A 13,581-nucleotide genomic window follows, 5' to 3' on the forward strand; every position below is an offset into this window, starting at 1 on the left:
GTGGAAATGGTGAAATCGTGACCCATCCCTTGGGAACTGCTTGAATGAATTCAGGGTTCCCAAGCCCCAGCACTGCAGCTGCCTTRCCAGATTGCAACCAGGATTTCACTTTGTCCTCTGCTTGAATCTCCTCCTGAAAGAAATACCGTGAGCAGCCTTGGGCAATATTGGCTTATTTACAGTTTGCTGCATCCTTGTCGCGTGTGCTTCGGGGCTGTCTGGGATGAGACAAGCTTTCCTCCCCAAGCTGCCTTTTTYTCYMTTTTTTTCCCCCTTCTCAGAGGTTACAGTTTTCATTCTGAGCYTTCCCAGCCTTGATGGCACATCCCTCCACGCTTCCTGCTCCCTGCTAATGCCAGCCAGCCCACGTAAAATCTGGGAGTGCTGTGCTGTGCTGGCAGAGTTCAGGCTCTGGAAGGGGGAAGGGGGTGAGTTTCCAGGGAAGGGGGTGAGTTATGGGGTGGCAGCAGAGCCCCGTGCAGGAGATCCAGCCCGCTGAGCATTGCCCAACACKCACGCAGGCTTGTTTGCTGCAGATGGTGCAGATAAAGCAGGCAGAGCTGCCCTCCTGGCTGGAGGGGAGCCAGGGGAGATTTAGATTGGATAATGAAAAGAATTCATTTCTTTATGGAAGGGTTCTCAGGCTGCCCAGGGAAGTGTTGGGATCACCAGCCCTGGAAGGCTTCCAAAGGCCTGTGGATGTGACCCTTGGGGACGTGGTTTTATGGTGCTGTGTTAACAGCTGGACTCCATCTCAGATATCTTTTCCAACCTTAACCATCTGTGATTATTCATCAGTGACATTTCCACGGGTGCCCTCCAGGCAGAGCCCACCTACAGGTCAGAGCTGTTGGTTTTGGAGGAAAATCCTCCAAAATTTGGGTGAGCAGCAGCTCCTGTCCCCCTCTGGGTGAGCCCACGCAGGCAGACACCGAGCAGTTTCTGACATGCTCTGGGATGCTCAGCCTGGCCCTGCAGTGCCTGGTTTATTATTAGTCACAGCCAGCCTGATGCTCGTGTGCTTTTATTGCTCCCAGCTATCATTTCCAAGCTTTGGACAAGAGCACTGAGAGATTTAAACTCAGGTTCTGCCTGGGTGAACCCTCTGGAAGCTGTTTGAGTTTTGGGGAGTTAGAGCTGGGAATGTCAGAAACAGGACGGGATTTTTTCTCCACTTTATTTATGTCAATAAATGCTCACTGGTGGCTTTGCTTTCAAAGTGGGTTTAAAGGCTGGATTTTTTGCCCTGGTTTGTACTGGGATGTTCAACTGCTCTGTGCCACCAGTTGGTGAGTTTTGTGTGGCTGTCCACCTCCTGTCACCGGTGTGCAGAGGTGTTTTGGGGTTGGGATGTGACAMTCTGYGCATTCCTGGCTGCAGGRACCGTCCCCAACTGCGTCACCAGCYYGGGCTGTGCGCAGGATCCGTTCCTGCTTTCCCAGGAAAAAGCAGGGCTGAACAGATGGGGTGTTACCCAACACAGAAAGCAGCTCAAGCCCRGCTCTTCTGATTGCAGAATGTGGCACAAACAGTCGAGGAGGAAAAACCCGAGCCCCCGACCGTCCAGGAGATCAAGCAGAAGATTGAAAAGTACAACGCAAAGGTCACCAACTGCCTGCTGATGAAACTGGTGCGTACTGGGCTGGTTTGAGTCATCCTGGRTGGGTTGTGCAGAACCAGGATTTTCTCCTGATTCCTCCAATTTTGRGGGTGGAATGAGAGAACCTCTGGTGGCATCAGCCAATGTCCAATGGTGATTTCAATGCAAGGGAGATGTGAGAATCTCTTAAATGGGGMATAAAATGTAAGGAATAAGGTCGGGAGATGCTGCTGAACCAGGGGTTCCAAATTCATATTAAATGCAACTACAAATTCCATGTAATGGAATTTCCATAACTGCCTCATAGCAGGATGGGTTTGAAGCCAAACAAGATCCCACAGACACAGGGAAGGGATGAGTCACTGCCGAGAGAAAATCAGTAGTGACTGTCCCGAAATTACGGGGTATTTTAGACCTGAAAGGAACTCCCGGGGAGGGGGGCAGGTCCTGCTGTCACCCCTAGCTGCAGACCAGCCTCTCATGGTGGAAAAAGGATTGGAGAAGCTCTCTGGAGCCTGACCCCGTGTGTTTTGCTGCAGAACGACGATGGGACGTACACGGGGTTCATCAAGGTGCACCTGAAGCTGCGGCGTCCTGTGACGGTGCCCGCTGGCATCCGGCCCCAATCCATCTACGATGCCCTCAAGGAGGTCAACCTGGCCGAGATGACGGACAAAAGAACCTCCTTCTACCTGCCCCTGGACGCCATCAAGCAGCTCCACATCAGCAGCACCACCACGGTGAGCGAGGTGATCCAGGGGCTCCTCAAGAAGTTCATGGTGGTGGATAATCCCCAGAAGTTTGCACTTTTCAAGGAGATGAGGAAAGATGGGCAAGGTGAGTTCAGGCCCTGAGTTTGGGTTCTTTCTGGTGTCCTGTGGGGCTCACTGGGGTGTCAGGAGGCAAAGTTTAAATCCAGGTGAATCCAGACCTCCACAGGAGGTGATGCTGCTTCAGTTAACACGGAATTATGGTTTCAGAAGGAGGTGAAGCCACCTGAGACCTTACAGAAGCTGTGAGAGAGACTCAACCCCTTCCACTTYGATCCTGAGCATCCTTTTCCATGCTCCAGCTGCCTCCTGAGCTTCCCTCTGCCCTGGCAGCCCTGATCTCACCGTGGCTGTCTCCTGTCCCCTTGCAGTGCTCTTCCAGAAGCTCCCTCTCACCGAGTTCCCCCTGTACCTGCGGCTGCTGGCGGGCCCTGACACGGACGTGCTGAGTTTTGTGCTCAAGGAAAACGAAACAGGGGAAGTCGAGGTATTTGGTGACTCTTTATCTCGTTTTTCATATAAAGTTAAAGGTGTGGAGCACGTGGCAGAGCTGGGAGATGTGTGGCAGAGGCAGCACAAAAAGGGGCTCTTTCCCCTCTGTTGGTCTTTTAAAGGATCTGAATTTTTAAAACAATTCCAGCCGGAGCTGTGAAAATGCTGAGGCCAGTTTTGATGGCCACCCCGTAATCTGTTTATGGAACCCAGCAGGGCCACGCCAGGGTTAATCCTCGCTAATTAGATTAGCTGAATGCTGTTTTAAATAATCCACTAATTTAAGTAAAAGCCAGGGACACTCAGGTAATAAATTCMCAGCCAGGTTTGGTTGAAATCTTGCTCCACACCATAATAAAGCAAGTGCTGGGAGCTGTTGTATCCTGTGAGGTTCTGCCCCTGTGGGGTGGGAGGATTGGGGTGGTCCTTTGTGTTGTACCCCCTTATCCCATCTCTCTCACCACATGAGATCAAAATCCCTGGGGATCAGATACTTTAAAATGCATTTTATTGCTCTTGCTCACAGATTCAGAGATAAAAAGCCCCAAACCCCACACGGTGTGTGCTCACTTTGCCCGTTTCTGCTGGTTTTGCAGTGGGACGCGTTCTCCATYCCGGAGCTGCAGAACTTCCTGATGATCCTGGACAAGGAAGAGAAGGACAAAATCCAGCAAGTGCACAGGAAGTACGAGAGGTTCAAACAGAGACTGCAACAAACCTTGAAAGAAGCCAGGAGCAAACCTGGATAACCTTTGGGGYGCACTGGGCACCAGACTAAGCTAGAGACTGTTTTTACATGAAAAGACTTCTCAGGACACCTTAGTAGTCATTCCCCCTCYTCCCTCTTCTGTAAGGACTGGCTCCCTGCACCCCTAAAAACACCCTGTGGCATTTTCTTCTTCTGAAACCTCTTCTCCCAGGACCAGAGCCAGTCCAAGAACAGGAATCCTGTTTTTAAAACAGCTTCAGCAAAACCAAACCCAGCTGCTGGTCGGCTTTCCAGCTGTGCCACCCACCGCAGAGCCTCCCTGGAAAATTCTCGGTGTGACACCCAACAGCACCCATCTGCTGGCTGAAACTCCTCCCAGCGAGCTGCTGGTTCCTGTTTGGAGCTGCTGCAGCCCACGGTGCCCTCGTGGCCCAGTTGTGGTTTCACAAGGAGAGCACGACAGGAAAAGGGGAGGAGGTTGTTGCGCCAACCCACGTGGGTGTTGCAGCTTTAGCCGGCGCTGGATGGACTCGTTCAGGGCTCAGGTAGCCAGGGAAATGTCAGATTATGACACCAAGGCAGCTGCAACACCCCAGCAGTCTGGTAGTAATTGTTATTGCAACTTGGTAATGGTAATTCGCAGGAAAATCACTCATTTTGGTTCTGTTTGACTTCTGATTTTGAAAAGAGCTGGAYAACAGTGAATATCCTGATGCTTAGCTGAGTTAACCAGTGTTTTACCAGTTTTCTACTCTGTAGGAATCGGGACCTATGTTTTCAGAAATTCTGTTTGAAAATGGTAAAGATGATGGTTGGGGCACAGGCTGAGGGTTCAGGATGGAATATTCAGCAATATTTGTCCATCAGACCAGCCCAGGAAAGCTCAAAACCCCTTCACAAAGCAGATTTTGAGCTGTGAGATTGTCTGGCCCCGAGGGAGAGGAGTCCCAGCCAGGGCTCGGTGTGGAGGTGGCCCCAAGTGAGGGAATTCTTATTCCTGGGTGCTTTCTGCTCCCCTCACCTGCGCTTCCTCCTGCTCCCCTCTGTCACCCCATCCCTGTGCCCCATCCCATCACCCCCACACTCAATTGGTGCTCTCCTGCACGTCCAGGAAGCTTCCCCGCATTTGCTCTCTCCGTGCAGCTCGGAGAGGACAGCAAAGTCTCTCTCTGCCTCTCAGGGCTCCCACCACGCTGAGCATCCCTCAGAAAAGGCCTCGAGCTCCATGGTGCTGTGCAGGGATCGCTGCYGGGCTGGGGGAGAGGATGGGCCCCGTGTTTACCCTCAGTGCTTCAAACCGAGCACGCTGCACACAGCCAGGGCCAGCCTCCCCTCTGTTTACAGCACAGCAGAGTGCAGGGACTGGGGAAAGGTGATGCTGGACTGGGATGGAGCAGGGAAAGGGATCGGTGTGGATTTGATCAGCGATTGTCCCTTCGAGCTCACTGTGGCTGCTGTGATCCCACCTGCATCCAGCGGGAGGGGGAGGCGGCAGCTTCTTGGGGAACGTGGAGGAGTCTAAAATTTACCTCAGTGCCTTTTTTTTTCCCTTAAGTGTGAAAACTTTGCATTTGGGCTAAGAAAGAAAGTGTGAGGAGGCCTTGTCACTGCTGTCCCCCAGTGCCCCCAGTACTGGTGTGACGAGGCCGCTGTGTTCGTGGAGGGATGAGGAGCTGTTTTGTTTCTTTCTTGCAGGTGACTGCTTGGGATCTTTTTTTTTCCAGATTTTGAGTATGTTTGTTTCYAGAGCACGTGAGAGTAACTGCATCACTTCAAGGCCTCGGTTTGTGTGAAAGGCACTTTTCTGCCAAGCTCAGCTCCTGCTCTGGTCAGCGGCGAGGGTTTGCTGTACTGTACTCGACACCCAAYGACCTTTAACAACGCGCTGGCGGCCACAGAGCAGCAATTCTCATGCTCTGGGGCTGTTTGGCCGCTTACAAGCAGATTCAGTGCTTCACTGGTCACTGGTGAAGTCATTTAAATCCCATTTATCTGGTGCTTTGAGCCTTGACAGCACCGTATAAATACTTCTGTTCCACCGCGGGCAAGAACGCTGTAAAAACCGCCCGTGGCTCTGAGAGGGAAGAGCCACACGCTTGGTTTGAAATCCCTTTTCTTTCTGGCTGAGAGCTGTGCAGGTTTCCTTTTTTTTGGTTTTTTTTTTTTGGTGAGTTTTGGTGAGGTCCCCTCTCCCTTCCCAGCCCCCAGCATGTCTTTGACAGTTTGTAGAAGGCATGGCTTCGTATGCAATCACTGTGGATGCTGCTGAAAACCTCCTACCCCCAGGAGGGCTCTTTCTTTTCATTTTTTCAACACGAGGGGCATTTGAAGAGTTGGTGGGTGTYGAAACTCGAATCCTCATGGGTCAGTTGAGCTGTTTCTAGAAGTATTTGCCCCTCCTTTAAGCGCAAAATCCTGTTGGCAGTGCCTTTGGTTAGCAATTGTCTCGCCTAGGTCGTGTGAGTTTTATTTTTCATGGCTACTGTAAAACCTGTAAAATAATGTGTATAGGATGGAATAGTAGAGCTTCTATGGCAAAGTGAAATGCATTTTTGCAATGCTGTAATTTATTTTTACTACTCCCCAGTAATTCTATGGCATTTTTACAAAATGTCTCACTCTCAGCTTTTTTTGAAGGTTTGGAACTATTTGTTCATAAGCAGACAATGTAAGAGACAATGATAATAAAACTGTCAGTAATTGAAATCTCTTGAGTTTCTTTTCCTGGTGCCCTTCTGTGGAACTTCCATGGATTAAGTCTAAAGGGAAATACAGGAATCCTACATAGAAATGAATTTAAATTTCCTACTCTAYTGTTGAAGAGCTAAAGAACATCTCACCCCTGTGAAAACCCGACCAAAGTGTTCCATTAATCTTAATATTTCAGCTGGGRGAGAGAGAACTGTTACCTGTGATAAATTACAGCTCCTGTCATACATTAAAATGTATTTATATATATAAAAATAATATAAACTACCAAAGTCTAGCTAATATAGTTAATTCTCAGTGCTGAAATGTCTGATTTCAATCCCTGGAAATGTTTCAAAGGATAAAATCTAAACCCAAGTGGGTTTTACTTCTGACAAACAGAGTCTATGGCAAAACACACTGGGTTGTCTCAGGATGTTGCACTGGAATGTATTTTTCTCACATTTCAGTGAAGTTTATTACATACCCTTGATGCAAAGCAAGAATTTTAAAGTCCCCAAAAGCCACTGTAGCATCCAATACTTCAATATCAACTTCCAGAAAATATCACAAAATATTAACTCCAGGGGGTTTATTCAGCTGTTTATTTTTATGAAAAATGAACACCTGGAGCAATATTATTATTATTTGGGTGAGTTCCAGACCTTGTAAACATCCAGGAGTCATTTAGGAATGAACAGGGCCTGTACATGATCCTTGATTTGCTGGCAGAAAACACYTCTGTAAATAATGAGATCTGAGCAATCCTTTCTCTCCTATTTCTTCCGGCCAAGCTTTGGAGCCTTCTCCAGGCCTTGGATGTATTTCCGAGGTAGCTGATACTCTTCTGCAACACAACCAAGAGCTCACATCAGCTAAGGAAGAATTAAATTAGAATTAAAATCTCCATTTTGCTGTCAACAGCTCCAGAATTCTCTTACCGAGCAGCATTTTGGCCAGATGATGGATTTGGTTGCCTTGGATCTGGACCTGGACTCTGTCYTTTGCTCCTGGTGCTGGGGTGATGGTGGCACTGGCTTGGACCTTCTGTTGGAGAGYGTTGGCCACACACTGTGGGTCCAGACCATACAGCTCAAGGTTCTTGATAATTGTCACCTATGGGGGTTCATAATGATTGCAAATATCAGTGCTGAGGGTTTAATGACTGCCAAAGCTGCCCTCAAAACCTGGCATCTCAGCTGCTCAACCCCACTTGTTTTATTTCTATTTTTTTTACCTTCTTGTTGGATGATCTCTGTGCTATGGTGATGTCGATGGGCTCAATGTTTCCTTTCCTCACCACGGGTTCTTGGCCAGAAAATGTCACCTGGTGCAAGGGCTGCAGTCGTTCAAGGCACCTGAACAATGCAACAAATCTGTGTCACTCTGGAAATGACACTGAGAAAACAACCACCTGCTCAAAAGGCTGTCCCACTTAAGGGATCTCATCTTGTTCCCATTTATCTGCAGGAAATTACAAATCAGACAGCTCCCACCATGGGGCTTTGAGCTGCAGGCAATAAATCTCTGTAATTCTGGGAAGGGACACKGAGAGAACAATCACCTGCTCAAGAGTTCATCCCATTTAAGGTGTGAGATCTCATCCTGCTCTGATTTATCCAACAGGCAGTCACACAGAATGGCATTCACCTTTACAAAGCTACAAAACAAAAGCACACAGAAGGAGCAAACCAGGTCACTTTTTTTCCTCTAATTTCAGCCTCTGCTGTGGAAGGAAGCAGGATAGAAAAATTCCCAGCTGTACTTACTTTTTGTTTGTTTCATCAACCAACTCATTACTCTTCACATAGTTAATGATGATGTTTCTCACTTCACTGCTTGAGAGGACACTGCCTTTTCTGAAGAGAAAGAGAATTTAGGTTCTGGCACTAAGAGAGAAACCCCAACTGCAGTTTTGTTGGTCTCTCCATTTTTTTTTTTGTGCTTTACCTGTGTCCAGATTCCTGAAAGAGTGGGATCATTTTTGTGGACACCCCATAAAGTGGAATGATTTCAGGAGCATGGTACACTTGTTCTCTGTCTTCACTCTTGCTGACTTGGGCAGCACAGGCCGAAGAAAGTCCCTCAGGCACTGCAAATGCTTTAATGCTGCAACAAGAATTGTTTGGTGTGAGTAAAAGGGATGGAAATGAGGCTGGAAGCAGCAGAATCCACTCCCTTCTTTCAGAGACTCAAARCTATTTTAAAGATTGTGATATTCTACATACTCTGGGTGTTTCCAGTCCACTTCCACAATGCTCTCCACACCTTTGTGCAGCTCCTTCACTTGTAAGATCTTCTGGTGCTGCATGCATTGCAGGAACTTAGAGAACTGAAGGAAGCAACAATCACAAATGTGGAGTCAAGCACTTTAAATTCCTGCTCCTGTGTTTCAAACTTTTTCTCTCCTGTTTCTTWTTAAATTTAATGCAAAAAAAAAMCACCACCAAAACCAACAGAAAAATCTCACCTTCTTATAGCTTGATTTCTTTATGTCCAGTTGTTTTCCAGCAGGGCTATAAATGGATTTTTTAAAAGTTCTTTAGTTAAAAGTCACCCTTCATTTCTTCTCAAATCTTGCTACTCATGCTAGAAGTTTCTTAACAGTGGGAATACAAATCACACAGAGAAAGATTTACTTCAAAGAAGCTAATAAATAGAATATGATGAGTGAAACTGGTGCTGATGTTCTSGTGGGCAGGCAAGCAGCCATTGAGGTGCCCAAACTATGCTGAAACAAATGTCAGCCAACTCAAGCTGGTACCAAGTGCAAATCCAGGTCTGGACAATCCTTACATCCAAGTATTTAATATAATGATTGTATTTGATCAAAGTATTTGATGTCAGAAATGAGTACAGATAGCTTCAGATAAAAACTGAATTTTACTTTTTAGTCAACAACTTCTTCCTAAATATCCCACTCAATCTCCATGTTTTAAAGACCAAATCCCAACATGCAAATCCCAGTTCCACCTCCTTCCCACGTACCAGCAGGAGAACATGTGGCTGCCTAGAAATGTGCTGGTGAGCAGAGGGAGATCTGACTTCTTTACTTTGCATTTTAAGGCATGGAAAAAGCACTGATTGAATAATGCATCCATTTGCTCTGCAGGGAAAAAAAAAAGGACAGGGAGGCAGAGTTATCTGTGGGCTTCAGCAAACCAGAGGGACATGGTTTGGTTTTACTGGTATCCCAAAATACCTTGTGGAGTCCTACTGTCSTCAGCATCCTCTGTGCTGGCATCCTCAGCTGGTTCTGCAGCTCTGTTCTCGTGGGATTCCTCCTTTCCCAGCAGTTCTGCACAACTGTCTCTGTCCTTCAGGCTCAAATCCCTGATGTCCAGGTGCTGCTCTGGCTCAGGGGAGCAGTTGGTGACAGRCTCCTTCCCCTCCAGCTCTTCCTCATCTCCAGCGCTCTCCTTTGCAGCAGAATCCGTTACCAAGGGAGCTAAGGTAGGAGGATAAGATTTGTCACCATATTCCCTACAAAAGGAAGAAAAAGCAGAACACAGCTTTCCTTTTGCTGCTTTGAAACCACAGGACAGGGGACAAATGTCACCCTGAAAAAAGGCACTGGTGGCTGCACGGGTCTTTCTCTGCAATCTCTAAACTATAAAATTTACTTTAAACTCATCTTCCTCCTTAAATTCTGAATAATGGTCCTATCTAGGCTGTACCCAAATAATTCAGTAAACTGGCCTGACAGATTAATCCTGCTGGGGCACAGATTTGGATTCCAGTATAAATATGAGACTTGTTGCACATTTTACCAAAGGCAAATTACCCACCAGAGGTGATCCAGGTGAGTRTGCAGCACAGCCAAGCCCTTCCCTTTCATTCCAGCAGCCAGCATYTCCTCCGTGGACATCACAGCAACTCCAACTGCCACAGGAGCTCTGAGGACAGAAGGGAATGTTGGAGCAGGACAACACAAACACACGGTGCTGTGGTGACACTGAAGAATGCTCTGTACCTGTTTCCCAGGAGGGTGACAGCACAGAGAGTGCCYCGCTGCACTCGAGGGAGGCCAGAAGGTGGCACCACAACTCCTGGCAGCATCAGATCTGCGGGAAGAATGAAGCGCATCCATTTCTCAATGAAAAGCTCAGGCACCGCCTTCCTCCGCCCCCCTCCCTCCCGTTACTCAGCAAAAACACGAGCTGAGCACACGCCAGAGAGAACAGGATTCTCCATTTCTCCTSGTAAGGCAGAGCTTTTTCCACGTGRARKAAGGGATCCGACTCATAAGGGTRCTGGGCAYATMCTAAAAAACTGCACAGGAGGCTGAAGAACCCAACAATTTTTGCCCCATTCATTGTCACAACTCTTTTTACCAAGTCTAGAATGAACTCTGCAAGTGCAACCAAAGCTCCACATGGCTTGGGACAGAAATCACATACAGGCCTCAATGTAACCAGGTAAGCAGAAGTGAATTATGTAAATTAGCAGGGCAGACAGCAGATATCTGAATTCACAGAGGAGCTATCCCAAAACATGCTGCTCTCAGGAACTGAATGCTTCCTAAATCTCCTTGAGTCTGTAGCACTGAAGAGCCTCTCCTCTCCTTTCTGAGAGGTGGCTCTACCTCTCCCCCTGCCTTCGTGGCCATTGTCTCCTGGCCAGCTCCTTATCTTTGGATCCTGCCCAGAGGTAGCCTGGTTGCCACGGGCGATGAATGACCAGCARGCCTCTTTCATCAATGTCCTTCCCCATTAGCAAGTCTTTTTCCCCAGAAACTGGGTCATTAGGAGTCAGCAGCGAGGCTCGAGGCTCGCTCAGATGTCTATCACAGCTACACACTCAAGCACTTTATTTTCCCTAGAATCAAACAAAGCAGAGAAACCCGAGTTCTACTTTAGATACTGTGTGATGGAAAAAGACTTCTCMTCCTATGTGAGCACTGCCAGGTAGAGACCAAGGCTGCAGCAGCTGCAATTTAATCTTTTTCTGCTCGAGCAGTTCAGCAATTTAAAGTTTATAATGACCTGATTCTCCTGAGTCTGAACTGCATCCAAAGCAGGTTCCAGAAAACAAACTCCTTTCTTGTTAGTCTTGATCCATAATGAGGTGGTAGAGCCAGTAACCCAGGAATCCAGCTCCAACCTCACCTGCACAATCCACCATTTGGCTGACAGTGGTTTCACTGTAGGTTCCAATACAAATYCCCTTCTTATCCACAGGATAAGCTTGTTCACCTGGGGACTGGCAGGAAGCAGGGTGGCAGCAAAGGAACTCACAAAAGGGACAGACCAATGGCACAGGAAGTTCTGTGACCCAATTCAGAGCTGCTTATTACCCTGAGAAAGTATTTCCAAATCTGAGACTCCCACAYGGAACAGGTTATGCATTTCAACAGCTTCACCTACTTTGTTCCATTCACAAATTCTTTTTACAGCTAATTTATTTCTTTTCTAGGACACCACCACGAATTATTTTTGAGTACTCATTCTTTCTACTTGTTTCAAGTACATTTTTGCCCCTGTGAAAGAAAACAYCTAAAAAGCCCTGAAGGCAACTTCTTTTTGCAGTGTAGAGTGCCAAAGTTTTGATGCTCTTACCTGCTCCTCCAGCAAGTTTCTGTAGCACTGGGGGCCATGTTGAAAAGGCAGGGAGAAGGTCKGGGTAGACCCACAGAGTGTACACTGTCCCAAAACAGAAGCAGATTTAAAAATGCATCATTATGAACATCTCTGGCTGTTGTTTCTTCCCATCTTTAAGGCTAAACTCTCTTTGGATAATGAAGAAAAGCAAAATCAAAACAACCCCATCATAATTAGCAAGGAGGGAGGATTATTCCAGTCCCTCCCCCCTACCTGTTGGGTACAGAACCTTCTCAGCTTCAAACAGTATTGGGTTCCTGTGGTTCATGTAAACAGTGATGGCCTCCCCTTTGTGAGAGTATATTTTGATGACATTGAGCTCTTCCTTGTTTGGAATCAACTCAGCCAGCTGTTCACTGCTCAGGGTGGGAAAAGCTGCWGCAACATCACTCCGTAGCTTCCTCCTGCAGTGATAAAATCCCAAATGCATTACAAAGCTGTCTATGCCACCCCTGAAAATAATTCCCAGTTCTGCTGTTACTGTTTTGTTGGCTGTTCCTGAGATTCCCACCTTTTCACAGGAAATGATTTGAAKCATTTGTGTCTGGGTTCACAAATTATGTAAGAGGAATACCAAGAAAAGGGTAAATATATTTGCCCTGCTTGTATCTCCCTTAAACCTCTGCTTTCAGCTTGTTTGCTGCCAGTACCTCTGTTTTATGCTGTGATTTCATGACACTCACAAACCTGGRAGTGTCACATTTGCTCAGCCCAGCCTGTCACCCACAGCTGGAGGGGGAGGAGGGCACAGCCAGATTTCCCTGTCTGCCAGTTTTAAACGGAGTTTAAGCCACAGTGACAGCACGGAGGGGTTTATGTGGTCATTCACAGAAGTGGGCAGTGAATTTGGACCATCACTAAGTCAGCCCAGAAATAGTGCTCAGGAAAATAATGAATTAGAGAATTATACATAGTTTGGGGGGTGGATTTTAAATCACATCCAGTTCCACTCCCTGCAATGGGCAGGGTCACCTTCCACYATCCCAGGCAGCTCCAACCTGGCCTTGGACACTTCCAGGACAGGGCAGCCACAGTTTCTGTGTGCSAAGGCATCCCCACCCTCACAGGGAACRATTTATTCCCAATATCCAACCTAAATCTCYCCTMCTTCAGTTTAAAGCYATTCCCCCTTGTCCTGTCACTCCATGYGCTTATCCAGMGCCCCTCTCCAGCTCACTTACAGCYCCGTTAGGCACTGAAAGCTGCTATAAATAAGCACAGAAGGTTCGTCCAGGCCTCGGCATAACATTTCAATTAAACGTGGCTTAATTACAGCAGCACCTTCCAGCGAATCGCACATTCCGTGCTCAGGCCGGGGAGTGTATCACAGGCAGAGGGTGAAAACAGCCGCTCCCGGGGGCATCGCCGCCCGCGACCCCGATCCCCGCGCGTCCCCCCGGCCCGGCGGAGATCCCGGCGGAGATCCCGGCGGAGATCCCGGCGAGGCACTCACCGGTCCGAGCCCTTGATGCTGGTGTTGGCCCTCACGCGAAACGCCCTGGCGAACATGGCGGGCCCGCGCCGTCCCCTCAGCCCGCGGCGGCCGCCATGGCGCCGTCCGCGCCCATAAACCGTCCGGCTGGAAACGGCGCCCGGYCCCGCCGAGCCCCCGCGACCCCCGGCCCGCCGCCCTCAGGGGTCCCGGTGCCCTCGCCCCGGTTTTGAAAAGGGGTCCCGGTGCCCTCGCCCCGGTTTTGAAAAGGGGTCCCGGTGACCCCGCTT

The 13,581-nt window shown here is 48.3% G+C and overlaps 2 protein-coding genes across 2 annotated transcripts in view; one reads left to right on the forward strand and one right to left on the reverse strand.

The window, feature by feature from the left end:
- RASSF5 (Ras association domain family member 5) overlaps positions 1–6,493 on the forward strand; it is a gene marked incomplete at its 5' end in the record, with an annotated part of 17,191 nt that extends 10,698 nt beyond the window's left edge. The window contains 4 exons of the mRNA XM_057387474.1: positions 1,517–1,630; positions 2,140–2,437; positions 2,742–2,857; positions 3,459–6,493. Coding sequence (XP_057243457.1) covers positions 1,517–1,630; positions 2,140–2,437; positions 2,742–2,857; positions 3,459–3,611 — 681 coding nt within the window. The remainder of the gene's footprint in view (positions 1–1,516; positions 1,631–2,139; positions 2,438–2,741; positions 2,858–3,458) is intronic.
- Positions 6,494–6,957: 464 nt separating this feature from the next.
- Positions 6,958–13,438, reverse strand: EIF2D (eukaryotic translation initiation factor 2D). The gene is made up of 15 exons (XM_057387473.1): positions 13,313–13,438; positions 12,073–12,263; positions 11,818–11,901; positions 10,233–10,323; positions 10,048–10,155; positions 9,462–9,742; positions 9,248–9,365; positions 8,730–8,775; positions 8,488–8,591; positions 8,210–8,368; positions 8,029–8,118; positions 7,824–7,919; positions 7,497–7,617; positions 7,201–7,375; positions 6,958–7,106 (listed from the first exon to the last, which is right to left on the reverse strand). Exons 1-15 carry the CDS (start codon positions 13,366–13,368, stop codon positions 7,036–7,038), a joined length of 1,791 nt encoding a protein of 596 aa, XP_057243456.1. The 5' UTR covers positions 13,369–13,438; the 3' UTR covers positions 6,958–7,035.
- Between the last annotated feature and the right edge of the window lie 143 nt (positions 13,439–13,581).

This window comes from Malurus melanocephalus, unplaced genomic scaffold (genome assembly GCF_030028575.1).
Source record: "Malurus melanocephalus ecotype Western Australia unplaced genomic scaffold, MMel_1.1 scaffold_1221, whole genome shotgun sequence".
NCBI classification, from domain to species: domain Eukaryota; kingdom Metazoa; phylum Chordata; class Aves; order Passeriformes; family Maluridae; genus Malurus; species Malurus melanocephalus.